This window comes from Corvus cornix, chromosome 18 (assembly GCF_000738735.6).
Source record: "Corvus cornix cornix isolate S_Up_H32 chromosome 18, ASM73873v5, whole genome shotgun sequence".
Lineage (NCBI taxonomy): Eukaryota > Metazoa > Chordata > Aves > Passeriformes > Corvidae > Corvus > Corvus cornix.
This window is the reverse complement of record NC_046347.1, coordinates 2,562,049-2,581,765: the sequence shown is the minus strand read 5'-3', so window position 1 is coordinate 2,581,765 and position 19,717 is coordinate 2,562,049. Positions and strand designations below refer to the sequence as shown.

At 49.6% G+C, this 19,717-nt stretch overlaps 1 protein-coding gene across 1 annotated transcript in view; it reads right to left on the bottom strand.

Moving 5' to 3' along the window:
• Positions 1-4,899: 4,899 nt before the first annotated feature.
• The window catches only part of LOC104695646 (heparan sulfate glucosamine 3-O-sulfotransferase 3A1), a 29,041-nt gene continuing 14,223 nt past the window's right edge, over positions 4,900-19,717 (bottom strand). Inside the window, exon 2 of the mRNA XM_039562438.1 lies at positions 4,900-5,549. Within this exon, the coding sequence (XP_039418372.1) occupies positions 4,931-5,549 (619 nt within the window). The 3' untranslated portion in view covers positions 4,900-4,930. The remainder of the gene's footprint in view (positions 5,550-19,717) is intronic.

Below are 19,717 nucleotides of genomic sequence, written 5' to 3'. Positions count from 1 at the left end.
AAATCACTCTTTGCAGGGTAGGAAAGGCCAAATTATTGCTGGAAATTTGACTTCTTAGTGCTGCACCCAAAGGCCATGCTGACGTCACACAGAGAAGCCTCATGCACCGATCTCCACGGCACCTTGGTGTAAATACTCCTTTTTAACTGCGTAGATCATTGAGAGGCAGCAGATAAAACTCCCCACGGCACAAAATCAGCACCAAGGATAACACGGGCACAGCAGCCCCGGCCTTGCCCTTCCAGGAACGGCAGAGATGGATCTCACAGCAGCAGGAAGATCTGGTTTTGCCTTGCCAAACCACACTGGGAAAGAAAACCCCATTTCTCTGAAATTTTCAGTTGAAGCAGAGTGCCAAGAGCTTTCCCACACTCCAGGTTTGGCTGACAGCTGTTGCTGCAGAGGGTTCAAGGGGGGGTCTCGCCCTCAATGACCTTTCTGAACCGGGCTCTACGAGCCTGTGCCAAAGCATGTCAACAGCAGTGGGGAAAAAAGTGATTTTTGAAGACTTTGGGGCAATCCTTGGGCTCAGCATGCCTGAGCCCAAACTCCTGGTGGTTTCAGTGCAGGAGGGCTGTGGTGTCATCTGCGGAGCAGGACAAGGTGCTGTGCAGACCTCAGAGCCCCCCAGCCTATTGGCCAAGGGCACCTGTGCAGTGTTGCCAGTGGGGTCCGTGTCTGTCTCCCCAAAGATCATGGAATCATGGAATGGTTTGGATTGGAAGGGACCCTAAAGCTCATCTCGTTCCATTCCCTGCCGTGAGCGGGGACACCTTCCACTCTCCCAGGTTGCTGCAAGTCCAATCTGCACTTCCAGGGATAGGAAACCCAGTCCTCACCACCCTCATGGTATAAAACCTCCTTATAATTTGGCACTTGATGCTGATAGGATGTCTCGCAAAGGTTGGTGTGAGGTTTTTTTTCCTTAAAACAAATGTTCTAAAATCCAAACGTTGCATTGAATACAAGCCTAAGCCTCCTCAGTGCCTAATGGCAGATTTGATTATTGAGACCAGAAGCATTTTAGTAACCTAATTATTTTCTCATAGTTAATGTTTTGATTTTTCTACCTTTTTTTTTTCATAAAGAAAACCACTATACAGGTCACTCTTTTATTTATAGCTACTTTTCCTTTTCCACGTGCTCAGCACTGCAGGTGCAGGAGGGATGTGGTTTTCAATAGTTTACCTCCAATTCTTCTTAGGTTAAAATAATCTAAACTTCACGGCTGGATTTTCAAATGAGCCTAAAGAGTTTAGAGGCTTAAATGCTATTAGAGTTCAAAGCAATTTGGTTGCATGACCTCTTTTTAAAAGCCATTGTTCATATGTGGAGGGATTTTCAAAACTACTTACGGCCCAGATCAAAACCAATCAATCACAGTCTCAGACCCCTAAATAGTTTTACAAGGTGTGCAGCAAGGTAGTCAAACCCTTGGAAATGAGGGGGACTAAAACACTGAAATATTTAGGGGAAAGTTTTCTGAAGTGGCTGAGCTTGATGTGCAAGGAAGAGTTTTTAAAGGCACATATGATGGGCTCGTGTACGTATCAAGGCTCTGCTGATTTAATGGCAGGGATTTGGTGGCAGTTGCTGATACTCAGCTGTAGGAAATGCTTGGTATTGCTGTAGCTTGTCCAATATGGGGAGAGCAATCTGTAGCCCTATAAAGCTGCTTTATAGCGGTCCAAGTGTGACTCTGTGGGAGAAAGTAGCAATATAACTACATTGATTTTTTAAAACATCATACTTGTAAGTGATATTTATACTTGTCTGCTGGTTTTGGCTGGGGTAGAGTTCATTTTGTTCATAGCACTGTGGTTTGGATTTGTGCTGGGAACAGTATTGATAACCCAGGGATATTTTCATTATGGCTGAGCAGTTCCTACACAGCACCAAGGCTTTTTCTGCTCCTCCTGAGGAGGCTGGGGATGCACAAGGAGCTGGGAGGGGACACAGCCAGGACAGCTGACCCCAACTGATGCAAGGGATGTTCCAGACCATATGGCATCATGCTCAGCATATAAAAGTGGGGATAGAAGGAAGGAGGAAATTTTTGGAGTGATGGTGTTTGTCTTCTCAAGTCACCATTCCAAATGTGAGGGAGCCCTGCTGTCCTGGGGATGGCTGAGCACCTGCCTGCCCGTGGGAAGTCGGGAATTGATTTCTTGGTTTGCTTTGCTTGTGTGTGTAGCTCTTGCTTTACCTACTAAACTGTCTTTATCTCACCCCACAGGTGTCCTTAGATTTACTCTTCCAATTCTCTCCTCTATCCCACCTGGGGAGTGAGTGAGTGGAGCTGAGATCCCAGCTGGGCTTAAACCAAAATAACTTGTCAAAGGCATCCCAACCTTAATTCTCTTTGAAATACCAAAGAAATGGCACACTTAAATCTTCTTTTCAGCCGCAAAGAGCTCAGACTTTGTGCCTTGCTGGTGCTGGCACTGTTTGGTTATGCCTGTGAGTGAATGATGCCTTGTCCTCGCTACCACCTTGGCTTTTGCATTTGAATGGAAGAGCACAGCATGGGAGGGAGGCCATCTCCCATTCCTGCCCCAAAAAGCCTTGCTTTTAGAATATTTTTCCCAATAATTACCCTCCATCCTTTTGGCTACACCTCATGCCCACTCTGGCCAACAGGGGCAGATTGCTCCCCTCACCTCCAGTGATGCACTGGGGAGACCATCACCCAGAGCCCAACATTCTCCCAGCTTCTGATTTGAACTGCAGATGCTGGGAGGGACCATGACCTCATGGAACCAAAGCAGACACTGGGAGGGACCATCTCTGATGTTCCTGCGTCATGTCTGGCATGAACACTGAGTGGCTGAAGGGAGGCAGGTAAGAGAAGGGACTGTTGGGGGTCCGTGCGCTGCCTCATCTGCCTTTCTGCTGCAAGGTGTCTGCAGAGAGCAATTAGGTAAAGTGTTTATGTAGGTGTGGCATGGGACATTGCCAAAAAAGGCCTTAAAATGGGACATAAATGAGGGAAGGGGTGAAAGCATCAGTGGAGGTTGTGAACGTGGCACTGAGCTGTGCCACACCAGGACGGAGTGCTGAACACAGTCTGGCTTTGGTGCCACCAACCCATCACCACCTCTCTACCAGCTGGGGCATGGAAACCTGGGCTCAGGCAGAGCTTTGCAATGACAGCTGTGGGAGAACTTCCTGGGACCTCACAGGTTGAATGAAGTTATTTTCATTCCCTTGGGAGCAGGCCTTCCATGCAAAACCCTGTGGGTTTGTGCCTGCAGGGGAGAGGAAGGATCCAGGACTCAGCAACTTTGGGACCAGAAGGAGGCATGTAGGGTTGAGTGGGAAGGTGGCTCAGGGCAGCCAGGAGAAGATGTGGCTCAACACGTGCGGTGGAACTCAGCGCCGTGAGGCTGAGTGGGGCACCAAACCCTTTTCCTAACCTGCCAAGGTGGAAATGCCTCTCCCTCTCAGGTGAAATTGTAACTTCTGACACAATTCTCTTCGGACTCTTTGAAATCTCTGCTCTGCTGGGATTTGATTAAGATCTTGGCTGGTATGCAGGCAGCCAGGCTTCTTCCACACCACATTCCTGGGGGATCCCCACTTAGCTGGTTTTATCCCCTCAGGTAGTCTTCAAAGTTGCACTCAGGAGAGCGAGCACTGTCACATTGTTTATGCCACACCAAGGAATAACTGGGCACTCCATAGCTCAGAAATGCTGGAGATCGAGAGGCAGCAGATAAATGAGCCCATGGTAATAAAAGGACTCTGCTTCACGAACAGATTTGTGTCACTGAAACATTTCCACCAGTTAAAAAACGTGGTAAAGGAGATTCGTGTTGCCTGACAGTTTTTGAAGCCCTTCACAACCTTCCTGCTTCCCCCTCAGTTCTCCTTTAGGAAAGAACTACTATTTTCTCATTCCTCTATCTGGACATGATTATTGTTCACTTTTTCCCAACCAACCCTTCCTCCCAACTTAAAACATTCATCATTATGGCTTAAATCATGTCCACTGAACACCGAGAAGTTTCCTGCATATGCCTGGTGGGATGGTGGGTCCCCCAACACCTTCAAGGTGTGCCATGAGCATCATCTCAGTGTGGACCTTCCTTCCCATCCCCCAGATCCCTGCAGATGGGCCCCCCTCAGAACAACCCCCTCAGAAAACCATTTTGCTGTCAGAGGAGCAAAAGGGATGCAATAGGGAACTGGTTTAGAGCCAGCTCCTGTGAATGAGGCCTTTTGACTACCTGGCAATTTTCATTAGAGAGTCCAAAGAATCATTTTGTGTTCTTTCACTTTTGGCTACCAGAATTATTTTGTCTCAAAACAAAACAAAGGATTATTGGGTTTGGCTTCCTTAAGGGGAAAAATAAGTTTGGTTGATGAAAAGAGCTTGATTTAAGGGGGGGTAAAAGTAAAACAAAAAATTGGATAAGTGAAAGAAAAATCCACCAAATGTTTCAAGCTATAAAAAAATCCCCTAAGGTAACGTTTGGAAAGCCAAATTAGGTATTAAGCTACCTTTGTTTTATTGTCAAAAGTGGTGAGGTCTGGCCAAAATGGCACTTGCAAGCCAAAACCTGGCTGAACTTTCAGGAAGACCCTGAGCTACCCCAAGCACCCCTGTCACTTCTAAAAACTTTGCACCTGTGTTTTTTCACAGAGGCAGTGCTAAACGTTGGGCCCGTTGAGGGAAGCTGGTCATGTCAATAGGACCAGGCTGCAGCTCACAGCCTCCTTCTCTGGATGGACACAGCACCTCTTCTCTGAGAGAAGAAAGGAAACAAAGCAGTGTAAAGAAGAAAAAGAAAAAAAAATAAATCAGAGCAAATCATGTTTCAGCACAGCTATTATTTTTTTTTTTCTGTATTTTCCCCCTCTCTACTGATATGTAAAAAAAATATATATTATATTATATTTTCCTTTTCTTAAATTATTTCTTTCAGCATCAGTCCCAGCCGAAGTCCTGCCCTGTCATCTGGTAGAACTTCATGTTGAAGGGTCGGTAGAAGTCCCGCAGCCTCTGCACCACCTCCTGGTCGATGTCAGGGTGGGTCCTGCCTTTCGTCTTCCCCAGGCAGTGGGGTTTGCTGCTGCCTTCCGCCTTCTTCAGGCACGGGAACCCCTTGGTTTTGTTGAAGTAGAAGTGTTTGTCGGTGATGATCCTCTTGAGGCCCAGAAAGTCCTGGACCCTGCCCAGCTCCCCCGCAGGGTCGCTGATCATCCTCTCCCCACTGACAAAGAGGATCTGCCCGATGGGGAAGTAGAGGAGCCAGTTCTCCAGGTGCTTGGCATAGATGCCAATCTGGATGGCGCTCCACGAGGTGTCGATCAGGCCCGTAGTCCTGTTTTTGAAGGTCAGGCTCTCAAAGGTGGGGATGTCGGGCTTCTTGGAGAGCGTCTGGGTGTAGTCCGAGATGGCTCTGGTCACGGGGTCCCGCACCACCACGATGAGCTTTGTGCCCTTGGACATGGAGGAGATGCGGGCTGGGGCCTCCTTGGTGACAAAGTAGCTGGGGGTCTTCTCCATGGTGATCTGCCCCTCCAGCGTCCTGGGCATCAGGTCCCTGACAGAGGGGAACGAGGGACATGTTAGTGCCAAAAGCCCCTGGGCAGCGTCTGGGAGCTGGATGTGGGCAGTGCCCTGGGGATGTCCTGGGAATCAAGGGCAGGATGGTCCTGAGCCTCTGGCCCAGCCCTTCCCTCCTTGCATTTCTTGTCATAATGCTCTGATTCTGCAACCACCTGAACTCATCCTTGATTTCCCACCTCCTTCCACTGCCCATTTACCTGGAATTAGACCCGAATTCATTTTGCCTGTTCAAGGCCTGCCCTCTCGATGGGATCCACCTCCCTTCCTGCAATGGTAGGAACACAGCACATCTCAACCATCCTAATGCCCTATCCCTTTAAATTCCTCCCTGCCCGCATTGGAGTTTCCTGCACAGAGGCTTAAATTCCTGGAGCAACAACACTCCCCTCCTGTAGGACAGAGGAAATTTCAAGGGCCAGGATGCAAGGCTTTGTTTTTTGGTATTTCCAAGGAGGCAGCAAGTTGATGCCACATAAAAATGTGCAACATCAGCCCCCTGACCTCAGCAATTTCCTTCTTTCACCCCAAGACATCCCACACAGTGGCTGTTTTCGGGAAGCTCTCCTAGATCGAAGTGGGAAGGGGCTTGGGTGTGATTTGCTAAAGGTCCCATCCTCCCCAGGGGGAATGGGAGATGGATGGGGGGTGGCTGCAGCACTGCTGAGGTTCCCCACCCCACCACCAGCAGTTCTCATGGCAACTGCAGCCCCCCACACCCTGACCCCTTGGCTTTGACCCCGTGTGTGAGATGAACTGCAACCATCTTGCAGAAGGAACATCTGGTTTGCAAACCTGTGCAATATGCCAGCAAAATCGAACTCATCTGTCAAAAAAGCAACAACGAAAAGCCAACAACAGCTAAAAGCAGCAATAATAATCCAACCCCAGGCTGTTATGTTACAAATGAGAGAGCGAGGAAGGGCCTTTCCTAAAGCAATTCCCTTTGCAGCCACGTTACATAGAGGCTGAGCAAAGATGTGGTCCAAGAGAAGCCAGATCTTTGCTGAGGGTTTCTGTCTGGGGGAAACACCAAGAATTTGGGATATTCAGGCTGGAGAACAAGCAAGCTGGGGAGTATGAAGGAACTCTCCTGCATCCTGAAGGACGTGAAGACAAAGGGAATCACCGCTGACAGTAAGAGTGGCGTTTGCTGAGCAGACACATCATTCCACAGTGCAATTTGACACCACCTGACGCTGCGAAGGCCAAAAGTGCTGAGGTACTGGTCCAACCAGTGAGATATGCAGGAAGAAATGGTGGGGAAGGAAAAACCCCTGGGTATGTGTTAGAGCACCCAAGGACCCTCCCTGCGTTCATGGCTCGGGATGAGCTGTCAATGGATGTGATAACAAACATTTTAAAGCAAACTGCAAATGGAAAATCTGCCCTCTGTTAGTTTTTTCCCTGCTCAGCAGGTTTGCTGCAGCTTCATTTTCCTCCTGAGCAATGTCCAGGGTCTGGCTGGGATTTGGAGAACCCCAGCCTGCAGCAGTGGTGGGAAAGGAAGTCTGTGGTGGTGGCAAGCGCTGTTTTTAAGGAAGTGCCACTGAAGGGGTCACTGCAGGGAAAACTTTGAGCAAAGAAATGCTGCTCTTTCTGAAAGAGCTCGACAGCTCTGCAATCAGCTGTGGGACCCTGGATCCCCTGGGAAAGTCTTTCTGGTAAGGAAGGGCCAAATCTGCACCCAGAAATGCAACACAGGGTCACAGGGACCCTCTAGACACGGTAGAGTAGCAGGGTAGAGAGGGAAAATGAACGGTCTGAGGAGGCTTATTTCATCTCTGACTTCTCCACAGAAACAGTGCCAGAATTTCTGTCTCCAGGAAGGAGCCAGACACCGTGGTGACAGGCATGTGACAGAGCTGGCAGTCCTGGGGGAAACACGGAGCCTTCTCCATCATGAAGCTATCAAACAAGGAGGACAGAGAAACTGAGGCACAGCCAGCACTGTGGCTTGGTGCAACCTCACACCCCCACAGGGGTGAGTGTTGCTTCCTGGGCTGCTGCTGTCACCAGCAACTTGTCTTGTTCTTCCCCCACCATCTCTCTTTTTCTTCCAAATCATTTTAAGTAGTGACTCTGCAACAGGAATTTATAAAAAACCCAAAACTCGCTCTGACAAGCACTCCCCTTCCCCCACCTCCAGCCCACACTCCCAGAAGTACCATTACAGCATGTTCAGGAGATGATTGAAAAGAAGGATGCTCTAGCAAGAGTGATAACTTGATGTAACCAGGAGCGTGTGTGTATATATAAATTCAAAAATGCTGCCTAAAGAGATTAATTCCTCCCTCCCATGAGGCCAGCTAAGCCCAGGGGCAGCAGCTCTACCAAGGCTCTGTATTTGCTTTGATGAGCTGTGAGTGTACATTGGAGTGAGCTGAGCCTCCTGCCCTGCCTTCCTTTAGATCTCAGGTGAAATCAATAAAAGGAAGGATGCATTTCAGGAAACTGAGAAAAATTTAAAAAAAAAAACCTTCAAGAAAAGCTGTGAGACTGAGGAAGCTGAAAGGAGAGGGGCAAAAGATCAGAGAGGTCTGCAAGGAAAAAAGAAAATCACTCACTGTGTTGCTGGATGTAAAGTCAAACCCAACTGGCATTAATAGCAAAAGGACACCCTTGCCACTGATTTTAACGAGGATGGATTAAGCTGAGCTTGGAGCAAAATATGAGGCAGGAGCAGTCCTAGGAGAGGACAAGGAGCCCTGGGTCCCTCCTATCCTTACCCATCCTGCTGTAGAGGCATTCTCTCTGCATGAAGATAACACTCAGGGAAACCTCGGTGTTACTGGGGGGATCTGTGACACAACTGTCATCTCTCAGAGGACACTGCACCCTCACAAAACAGCTGCAGTCAAGTCAGGGCCTTGGAACTTCCTTTGTCTCTGCTCTTCAAACCCCACAGAAGCACTGCAAACCATGCAGGATGAGCTTACCACCTGCTGAAATACCCATGGTTCTTTCCCTTGGCTGTGGTCAGAAAGGGGTCCTGCAGGACTGCCTCATTTCCACAAGCAGGGAATGATCCCTGGAATATTTGCTTCCATGGGATGTGCCGAGGTGGCTGTCCTGCCACCGTGGCATGGTCCCTGTGCCCAGTGCAGCGAGGTCCCTCCCAGTACACAGGTTTTTGTCATCTCCAGTAGTCAAGAGGAGCTGAAGTATGAAGGAAGTAAATTTAGATCAGATATTAAGGAGAAATTCTTTACTATGGGAGTGATGAGATCCTGCCACAGGTTGCCCGGGGAAGTCTTCAAAGCCAGGATGGACAGGGCTTGGAGCAACCTGGGCTAGTGGAAGGTGTCCCATGGCAGGGGGTTGGACTGAGATGAGCTCTAGTGTCCCTTCCAAGCCAAACCATTCTGGGATTCTGTGAGCACAGTGCACTGAGCTGCGCTGGGATAGAAAGGACAGTTCTCACAGCACATGGGACACTTCTAGGAACTCACAACAGCACCCCAAAAACCAGACCTGCTGGCTGGCAGCCAGCCAGCCCCAAGAGTGGGGACATACAGCTGTGCCAGAGCCCAGGCTGCGGGGACGGTCACTGCAGGGTACAGCCCTGGTCACAGCCATCGCTGCTGGGGACCAACACGGCACACCATTAATATGCCACCTTCCCGAGCACAGTGCCCTCCAAGAGGCAGAGCCTCTCCTGCCCCCAGGAATCCGCTCCCTCGGTGGCTGCTCAGCGAGCGGCCTCGGGAGCTGCCAGGCTCGTCCTCACGGTGCACGCCGGCGTTTGTTTGAGCAAGGCTCAGTATTTATGTATCTCATCACGTCTGCAGCCAGCAGCAGCTGTTTCCACACTGTATCTGTCAAGCAGCATCTCAGCAAAGCTGCCTTCCTGTCCCTCCCTCCGCTCCTTCCAGTTAAGCTCCCTCTGAAGTTTAGGTCTGACCGACAGCCTGACACGGGTGCAAACCTCCAACTCAACTGCAGCCCTCTGGCCCCATCCGAACCCCCAGCACTGACCACGGCCAGCGGTGCCACCCCAAATCCAGCCCACACAGTAGGACAGGGCAGGCAGCCATGCCCATCCAGCACCCGTGTGCCCACCACATGGACATCCTGGCACAGGCGTCCACCCAAGGGCTGTGCCAGGGGTCCTCAGCAGACCCTCCCAGCTGCACCCCAAGTGCCAAGGGCACCTCCACTCCCTCCACCATTGGGTTTAACCACCTCAGCGGTTGAAATAAATGCACTCCGGGAATCTCACTGCCTCCAAAATGGACTGGGACACCGAGCTCCCAGTGCAGTACTGAGGGAGGTAACAGCTGGTACCACCCTGTCCCGAGGTCACAGCCAGGAAACCTTGTCCCTTCCTGAGGAGCTGGGAAATCCACCTAAGGAATGCCGTGGAGAATGCAGCTTGCACGGGGGTGTTGCTGATAACTCCAGAGGCGAAGATTCCTCCTGGACCTCAGGCTGTGACCATGGTCAGGAGGAGCCACAACTACCCCGGGCCAAGGGCAGGGCAGCCAAGCCGGCAGGAAGCAGCGGTGTCCCCAAGATAAGGGGTTCACTGACCCCCAGGAGACCCCACAGAGCATGCACAGGGTGACTTCGTGTCAGCTCCCCCTCAGGTGAGCTCCCCTGGCTGTGGAGTGAGGGGAGCATCTGCACGCGAGGAGGGGGCTCTGCTCACCAGCCCCGTGCCCCCGCTGGGCATCCCGTGCTCAGCTCCTGCCTCACTGCCCTCCCGGGGATGGAGGTTGCGTGGCTCAGAGCTAATTACAGCACGCAAACCCTCTGTCTAATTGCTCTGATTAATTATTGACGGGCCGAGCTGCTGCTTTGAGGGCAGCAGGTAGTGGGGAGCCCTGTGCTCAGGCAGGTGCCCAGGGGCCTCCTGGTTCCTTGTGCTGAGAAGTGATCCTGATGTCCCAGCATCCCGTGACCAGGCTGGGAGAGGAAAGCATGCCAAGAGGTTCCCAAAAACCCATGGTGCTGGAAAGCACATCTGGAGACCTCCAGTGCCTAAGTGCTATTGACAAGCAGAAACTCCCTGATGTCATTAGCTGTGCAAGCCATTGATTTTCTCTGCTGGAACAAGAAACTCATCAGAGCTGAGGCAATCACAGGCGGCACCACCACCTCCTCTGGGCTGCCCAGCTGGGGTTTGGAAAAGGGGCGTTTTGTAGTTGTTTTCTTTCCAATGGCTAACTGCTGCTAAATCCCAGCCCTCTGCCTACCAGGAACAGATGAAGAGCCCCAGGGCTCTTGGTCACAGCCCCTTCAACATGTGTCCATCCTTAGTATGGGCATGGAGACACCACCAGGCATCTTCTAAAGGATCTTTCTCTACCAGGGCTGGGGTTGTGGCTGGGTTCATCAGACATCTCTGCAGTGCTTCCCCTGGGGCTGGCCATGAGCTCTTGAACCCTTTAAGCTCCTCTCACAGCACTCCCAGCAGCTCCAGTGAGTGGGGCAGAGCAAACTCTGCCTGTCCCCATCAGACCTGGACCCAACACTCACCACCTCTGGTCTCTCCAGCACCATGTACCTCTCCCAGTGACAGCTGAACCCCAGCAGCAGGCAGAGCTCCACACATAAGGCATGAGCCATCTGCCAAATTCTTGCAGCACCAGCTGATTCTCACAAGGGAGAAAATCAAGCTCACAGTGATTTCATCGTATTTCCAATGTAGTTCCCAAATGAAAAGTGATTCTTTATTTCCCAGCCAGATTTGCTTGGGTAAATTCAGGCTTCTGGTGGTTGGCTCTGTTGACTTTTTGGTGCTGCTTTATTGTAACTGTGGTGCCTCTTAATGAAAATAGACACTCCTGCTCTCTTTTACAGATGCCACTGTCACTGAGGGATGAGAGGCCGACATGACTCAGCATCTGCAGCCCAGAAATCATCTGTGTCCTGGGCTGCATCACCAGCACGTGAGCAGCAGGTCCGGGGAGCCTGCTCTGCTCAGTGCAACCCCATACACAGAGCTGCCTCCAGCTCTCAGGTCCTCAACAGCAGAAGGATGTGGAGGTGCTGGAGGAGCGAGTGCAGAGGAGGCCACGAGATGCTCTAAGAGCTGGAGCCCCTCTGCTCTGGAGCCAGGCTGGGAGAGCTGGGGGTGCTCACCTGGAGAGGAGAAGGCTCCAGGGAGAGCTCAGAGCCCCTTGCAGGGCCTAAAGGGGCTCCAGGAGAGCTGGACAGGGACCTTGGACAAGGGCTGGAGGGACAGGACACAGGGAATGGCTTCAAACTGCCAGAGGGCAGGGATGGATGGGATATTGAGAAGAAATTCTTCCCTGTGAGTGTGGGGAGGCCCTGGCACAGGGTGCTCAGAGAAGCTGTGCCTGCCCCATCCCTGGAAGTGTCCAGGGCCAGGTTGGACAGGGCTTGGGATACTGGAAGGTGACCCATGGCAAGGGTTTGGAACAAGATGATCTTTAGTGCTCCTAAACCATCCTGTGGCTCTGATTCTGTCATCACTCTACAACCTGCTGACTCCCCTCAGTGTCATCCTCTGCCAAAGGAGGATTTTCCAGCTGAGGCAATGGACAGGATCCTTTCACACCCTTGCAGCCTGCCCTTCTCCCTTGCAAGTGCAAGTCAAGAGCTCCCTTTTGCCATCCCACCACGCACGAGGGTCAGTCACTGCTGGAAGAGGACAGCAGAGGACATGGCTGGACATGAATCCCATGAACCCAGCACTCACCTAAAGCAGAGTTTTGCTGGGAAGTCCTTGCCTGTTTGTCCCTTGCATGTCTGCACCATGGAGTGGGAGCTCACAGCCTCTTTCCATCACACAGAAGGATGCCAGGAGTCACAGCCTTGACAAGGATCAGCACAGCCTTCAGCCTGGACCTCACCTTCCTCAGTTACCTCTTAAACCATCCAGTTTCAGCACCTGCATTGCAATTTGTGTTTGTTTTAAAGATGTGCTGGTGTGGGCTGGGGTTTATGCCCAGCTAGTATGTGAATAGAGCAGGAGATGGCACATGTTCTAAAGAGTAAAGACTGTGGGATGAGAAAAAAATGGGTACAAATGGCCCAGCACCTGATACAAATAAATCTCAATCTCATTCTTCCTCCCTAAGGGCACCCCTGAAGTCTTACATGGGTACAACCTCCCAGACAACCTCCCAGGTGCTGCTGCTGGTCTTGGGAGGGACCAGGACTGTCCCTTCCCCCACCTGGACCCAGGGGAACCTTCTTGATGGGCTCAGCCAGGACAGAAGGGTCTACAACTGGGGGAATATGGAAAAACCTCCACCCCCAAACCAAAAACCATCTCATGTCTCTCTCACTCAAGGATCTCCAAGACCACACATTCCAGCCCTGACTAAGCAAATCATCTTAAGGAGGAAGGTTAAAGAACTGTTTGTTATTGGAAGTGTTTTCCTCTTTAGGATTCGGTTTTTGATAAATTAACTCCAGCTTCATTACTTCATGATATATTTCCCTTGACATTTAATTATACTTACCCCAAACACATTAAGCCAATCAGTCTGAACAGCTTCTTATTAATATGCAAATTTCTCCTTTGAAAAGCCATGAATCTGTGAAAAATCTCTACAGGCATCAATTAGGCCCTTTTGGGAAGTTGGGAAGTTCCCTGAGAAACACCCTCCTGGCCCAAGGCAGGCAGAATCCAGCCCCACAGACCCTTCCTGGTGCCTGGTTTGGGAATGGGAGAAGAGGATGCTAAAGCACCTTCTCAGGTCTGGAGCCATGAGGATGAGAGGTTGAATCCTGCGAACCAACACGGCGCTGGCAGCTTATCCCCATCCCAGCCCCTTTCCATGGGAGCCACCGTTTGTCCTCTGTGCAACTCTTGGGGTGACTTGACGTTGTATTCCCCAGCACTGCACTATGCCCAGAAGTTAGTACATGTACCTTCCTATGCTTTTAAACTGAGCCTGAGCAGAGAGAGAAAAAACCCCTCAAGGACGCAGACAGAGATAACACACTCTCGTTCTCTGCATTTTTTTTTTTTGGCTTCTACGTTCTGCTGCTGGGGGAGAGGAGCGGACAAGCACCCCGCTTGCTTGTTCAGCCAGCTTTCGGGTTTTCTTCCCCTCCAGAGAATTGAACTTTGTTTTTTTCCCGGAATTTCAGACTTTTCCCTTTCTCTGCTGGATTGTTTTCAACATCAGAACACACGTTGGGACTGTTCTCCATCGAGGGCCCTGGCCCCTGGGGGAGGGGGCCCACCCAGTCCCAGCTCGAAGGAGGAGGACCAAAGGGAGGACTCTAACATTTTCCCAGGTTTTTTCTCCACAGCAAGAGATTGTATTATTTAGCATTATTATCCTTTTCCTGTGTGTTCGTTAAATAAACAGTTTTTATCTCTTTCACTTTCCTTCGAGGAAAAAGGTTTTTTTCCCGAACCTGGCGGGGGAAGGGTGGTTTGTAACCTGCCCTCTCTCAGAGGATATATTTCTAAATTTGGCCAAACTGGCACAGTCATCCTTCTCTGGGACCACAAACAGGAGGCTCACGTGGGAGCTGCAGAATATTCCCTGAAATCTCAGCTTTTAGCAAAACAAACAGGAATCTGGTTCTCCTGGTGCCATGGGCAAACGGGACATGATTTGCATTAGGCAAATAAATGGAACTACACAATTAACCATCTGCCCTGGAACAGCTTTAAGTTTTGCTTTAAAGCATCACTTCCAGCCCCCCTCCACTCTCACATCCATCTGAAGGCTGCAGGATTTTCTGCTGGGAAACTGATTGGGAATTAATTCATTGAATCACTCCTATAATTGGAGAGAAACATCAGTGGAGGTACCACAGCCCTGGTGGCCTTTGGCCTCCCGGATGTGCTTCCTGCGGATTACACCAATGGACAAACCACAAAACCACTTCGAAACCTTCCAGAGTCTCCAGTTCCCACCAAAAGCCTTTAGTCACCAAACCAAGATGATTTCCTGGGAGCTGCTGAGTGCCACATCTTCGCCTCGAGAAAAAGCTACCCGTTCCATCTTATTTCAAGAGAAGCTGCAGGTTTTCTTAAAAAACCTCTGATTCAGTGTAATTTTTTTTTTATTCCCTACAGTTAGACATCGAGATCAGAAATACATTGCAATCAGTGTGCTACATAAATAGTCCAATTTTGGAAAACAGCTCTCATGAGCAATAAAGAAACCCAATTTACTGTGCACTATAATAAAAATATCTCTTTTACCATATAAATCAAACCAAAGTGAACAGATAAAAAAAAAATAAACTCAACCCCCCTGGTTTCTGCCCACAGGCACAGGCAGACGGCCCTGGGGAAGGGCTCCCCTGCCCTGTATAAATATATACAAGAGCAAATCTGTTAAAAATTGCAGCCACCACTTTGTTTTCTAAAGGTCCCAGTTTATCCTTTGTCAGAAGAAGGAGGGCTGGGGAGAGGTCGGCCAGAAACACAATCCTTTCCTGTATAAACACTATAGTCTGTGCTGGCTCTAAGTGCATCGTATGGTCTATATTTTATATGTGTATATAGAGAGAGAGAGAAAAAGAGATTTTTCAAGCCAGTCAGAGACATAAAGTGATCTTATATCATCTAAAACCAACAATCATACTTGGACTTCTGGCAGTTTTCCTTGCAGTTGTCCCTGCCACCCCCCTGCCCCTTCCTCCCAGCCACGGGAGCACGCTGCTGTCTGCCCCCATTATTTTTCACAAAGGCATATAAATCACTGTGGAAACTCTTATTATCTTATTTTCCCTCTGCTTCTCTCTTGTCTGTTTTGAGAAAAATTAATGCATTTGTCTCTGGAAAAATGTGCAGTCTCTATAATTCAGTTTTAAAACAAGCACAACTAGCAAATGGATAGACCTCCGTTAGGAGACTCATTTTTCATGCGAGTAATTGAACCCTTCCCTTCGATTTTTCCTTTGGGTGTTAAAGACAACTGATGCCTTCCTGGAATTTGCTTACGTCTCAGAAAGGTGGGAAGAAAAGACAGACAGAAAAAGCAGAAGAGAGGAATAAAGATGGGAGAGAGGGAAAGAAAAAGATCGAAAGGAAAAAGGAGAGGAAAAAGGAGAAAAAAAAGGAGAGGAGAGGAGAGGAGAGGAGAGGAGAGGAGAGGAGAGGAGAGGAGAGGAGAGAAGAGAAGAGAAGAGAAGAGAAGAGAAGAGAAGAGAAGAGAAGAGAAGAGAAGAGAAGAGAAGAGAAGAGAAGAGAAGAGAAGAAGAGAAGAGAGAAGAGGAGAAGAGAGAAGTCCAAAGCACATCTCAAAGCCTTGGCTGTCTCTGTAGAGGGACCTTGGGGAGCCCCCAGGCAAACATCCCAGATAGGATTTTTCCAAAAGCTGCTGGAGCTTTGATTTGTACAGCTTCTCACCACCTAGGCTGCTGAGGAGAGCCACCCCCATCACAGGGACAGCTCAGTGTCCTGCAAACCCATGGACCACCAGCCCTGTTGTGTCCTGCCAGCACCTCTAACTCAGGTGTGGCCTGGGGACACAAACCCTGTGTGGCTGATGCCAGCAGGTTCATCCCAATGTCTCTTTCTGACCCAAAACTCAGGGAATCTCCACTGCTTCCCTCCCACTGCCAATGGCACATCTGCCCCCACCAGTAAATAAAAGGGAACCCAAACCGTCAGTTCTCTGGACAAAGTCGCCCAGAAGACAAACCACAAAAATCCCAGCCATAAATCATCCCCCTCCCTGGTGCGGGGGGATGCCTCTGTCCACATCCTGATCCCTTATCAGCTCTGGAGCTCAATTCACCACTCAGGCAGAAGAAGTCAGGAATAATTCCAGAAAGGCCACAATCAAGTGAGGGCTCAGGCCAGCAAAGTCTATTGTTCCTTTGTCTCTCACTGTATTATCTCTGTCCCCTGGGAGCCACGCTATTGCCTGCAATATATAATGCAATTTGCTCATTTTCCATGCCTGCCTCGTTCTTCCTAGGTGCAAGTACAGCCACGCACGCTCGCTGCAGTGCATGTGCTCCTCCCACAGAAGAAGAGAAGGATGGGAGAGGAGTTAGGATGGGAACTGGTGCTGGAGAGAAGGGTGGTGGTTGAGAAGCTGCAGGCAATGTAAAGGGGAATAAAATGTTGTCTGGAAATTGGAAGGACACAGAAAAACCACTAAACTGAGGTGATCCGTGAAAAAACAGCGTTCCTTCATTCCCCTTCCCTCTGAAGAAATGCCACCAAATCTCAGAGACTGAAAATCAGGACCTAGTGAGTGCAGGGACTAAACTGGCTAAATTAAAGCAGCTGAAGCTGGAGGTAGGGAAATAACATTGGAAACAGGCAGTGGGTGCAGCAGGCTGGGACCCACCGGGCTGTACAGCCACACCTGCGGAGTTCTGGACACCCTTGTGTCTCTGGAGATTATGAACTGGCTGCCGGGGTTTGGGGAGCAAAGAGATGGATTTTCTCCCTTCTCTGCAGAGGTAAAAGGATCTGTCCTCCAAGATATTGCTGTGGAGTCCTAGACAGTTCAGCAGAGATTATTATAAAGCTCTGGAAATTCCTGTGACATGCCCTGTACTGCTGGAGGTGGTGTGTGTAGGTCTGTGTGTGTGTCTGTGCGTGCAGAGAGTTTTATGGAAGAGCCAGACACCTCAAAGGACCTCGCTGCTGAGAACAGAGGTTGTTCCTCCCATTATGCTGAGAAGTGACTTCTTTATGTATCACTACACATCTCCTCCTGCTGCATGGCCAAAAAACCCTCTGTCTGTGTTACAAAAAAGGGAGCCTGACCTCAGGCTATGATCTAAAATATATAGAGTCACACAACTTTACTCTTGCAGTGGTTCTTCATCCTTCCTGTGCCAATTCTTTGTCCTTTTGCTAAATGAAACTTTAATGGCTGGGAAAGGGCTCCGTACTTTCATTCCTGGAGCAAAGCAGTCAAGTGCAAAGAGGACAAAAGTCTCCAGGAAATAGAAAGCTTAAGAAGATTCTTCCTGGCCTAATTTGCAAGTTCTGACAAGGGCCAGTGCTGAGGAAGCTGCACAGAGATGGATGCTGGTCTCTCCAGCCCCACAGTCAAGGCAGGGAATTTAGCCCCTACTCACAAGATAATGCAGCAGGAGCTCTTCCCTGTGCTCAGCACTTCCACCTTCTCCCAGGGAATGCATCACTGTCTAATCCAGTATCGGAGTCATCTGACAGATTTCAGGAAGTTTTAGTTTGCAGCAGATCTAAATTTCATGAGTAAATGATACAGCAGCCAGCTCAGCTCTAGCTGGTCTGTAGGTTTGTGCCATGCTCACCTTCATGTCCCAAGGAAGGGACGTGGAGGCCGAGGCGTGGGCATTAGTGTGACAGCAAGGTTGTTCAGAGTGAATACAGCTCAAAAATGTGAAAAGGAAAAAGAAAGAAAAAGGAAAGGAAGATGAAATGTTCTCCAGAATATGGATGGATGTAAAAACCCCAATTAGTGGCCTCTGGTTCATAAGTCAACCTGAGTCATTTGGATCCAGGTCAATAAACACTGCTCTTCCTCACTCAGCACTGAACTGGAGTGGGCTGGATGCTTCAGATCAGCTCCTGAAGATGACTCCCAGCCTCTCCTTTTCCAGGGCTGGCCTGCTTATCAAGACCAACCCTCCCTCACCATTCATTTCTCAGCATCCCAAAGAGAAAACCCAGCCTGAGTGTGCTTCCTCCTGCATCACAGTTCCCTGGGAATACGTAAGGAAACACAGGGAGAACTGGCTAAGCCCACGCTGATACTCTTTACATCAGCAGGGATTTCAAACCTCTGCTGACACCACGGCCCACCATGACAGTCACCCATCACCCTGTGGTGGGGTCTCACCTTGCAGGGAACTGGGACCACTGGGACCCCTGGCACGGTGTGATCTCTCCATTCCAACGTGGAGAGCCACAGAGGCATTTGGAAAAGGATTCTGAGTCTTGGGAGCCCAGGTCTTCTGCTCTTAAGCCACTTTGGAAAACCCAGACAGGACCCCTGGAGATGAAGATTTTGAAGTGTGATCAAAGAGACTTGACATAGCAAGGAGGATTAATGTTTCTGCAAACGCACAGCGAAAGCTTCTTAGTTATTCCAGTGGGGTTTTTTCCAAAGGGGCCTAAGGGAGTTAGGCACTTAAAACTCACTCAGATCCTTTATTTAGTTTGCAAATCCTGCGCTGGAGCAGTGCAGCAGTGTGACCCCTGAAGCATTACTTTCCGAGCGTGTCTGCTTGAGTGAAAAGCTGAATTGATTCTGGCTGTATTGGTGGCCTCCTGCAGCTGCTCCTTCTCCACGTCGGAGGGAGCAAGTCTGCCCAGGGAAACACTTGAGGGTACAAAGTATTTCAAGAAAGACACCACACTGAAACTATGTGGGCTGTGTGTTCAAGGGGATCGCTGGGAGCAGCTCCAGGTCTGATTGTGCTGGACATAATGAGCTGGAGGATGCTGTGAATCATCTCCATCTGGGCAAGCAGCATCCCCAGTCCTTCCTGGTGGGTCTCACCACCATCTCTAAGAAAGCTGCAGGAATCACTTATTTCATGACTTTGGTTGCTCTTCACAGCTCACATCTCCCTGCTATTTTTGTTTTCTGTCACCAGCGTTTTGCAGCCAAAAACTGTAGAAAGAAGACACGGCAGGGGCTTTGTTCCCCAGCTGCTTACATGCTCATGATGTCCTAATCATTCCTATGTCCATTTCTAATCCTATTGCAGAGGGTTCCAGCTCCAAAAAAACAGCACTGGGAAGCTGGAAAAAAGACAGAAGCAATAAACAAAGAACCTGTCTTCATGCAAATATTCCTCATCACAATAATGACAATAATACTACTAAAAATGATAATAACGAGAAATGCAGAGCATGGTCCGGCTGCTTTCCAAGCCTTCCCACTGGGTCCCTTGGATTTCATTTCCTTCACCTCATCACCACACACTGGTCAGGGGGCCCCGTCCGCTGAGCCCCCGTCACAATGCAAACGGGTTGTTGGGAAACATGGCACACATGTGACATGCTATTGTCCCTAATTTGATTAATGAAGCCATCACGCTAACGGAGCGTTCTACACACCCCCAGCACCTTGTTACCAACCCACACCAGCAACTTCCCAGCAGAGCACTAATTCCCCAATACTTGCCTTTCTCAACTTTGTCAGGTAATTGTTTATGAAAAGATGAATGTATACAATAATACCGGCTGAAGGGAGCTGATGTATGTGGTGTTAATGAATGAAATAATCAGTTTGGTAATAACTG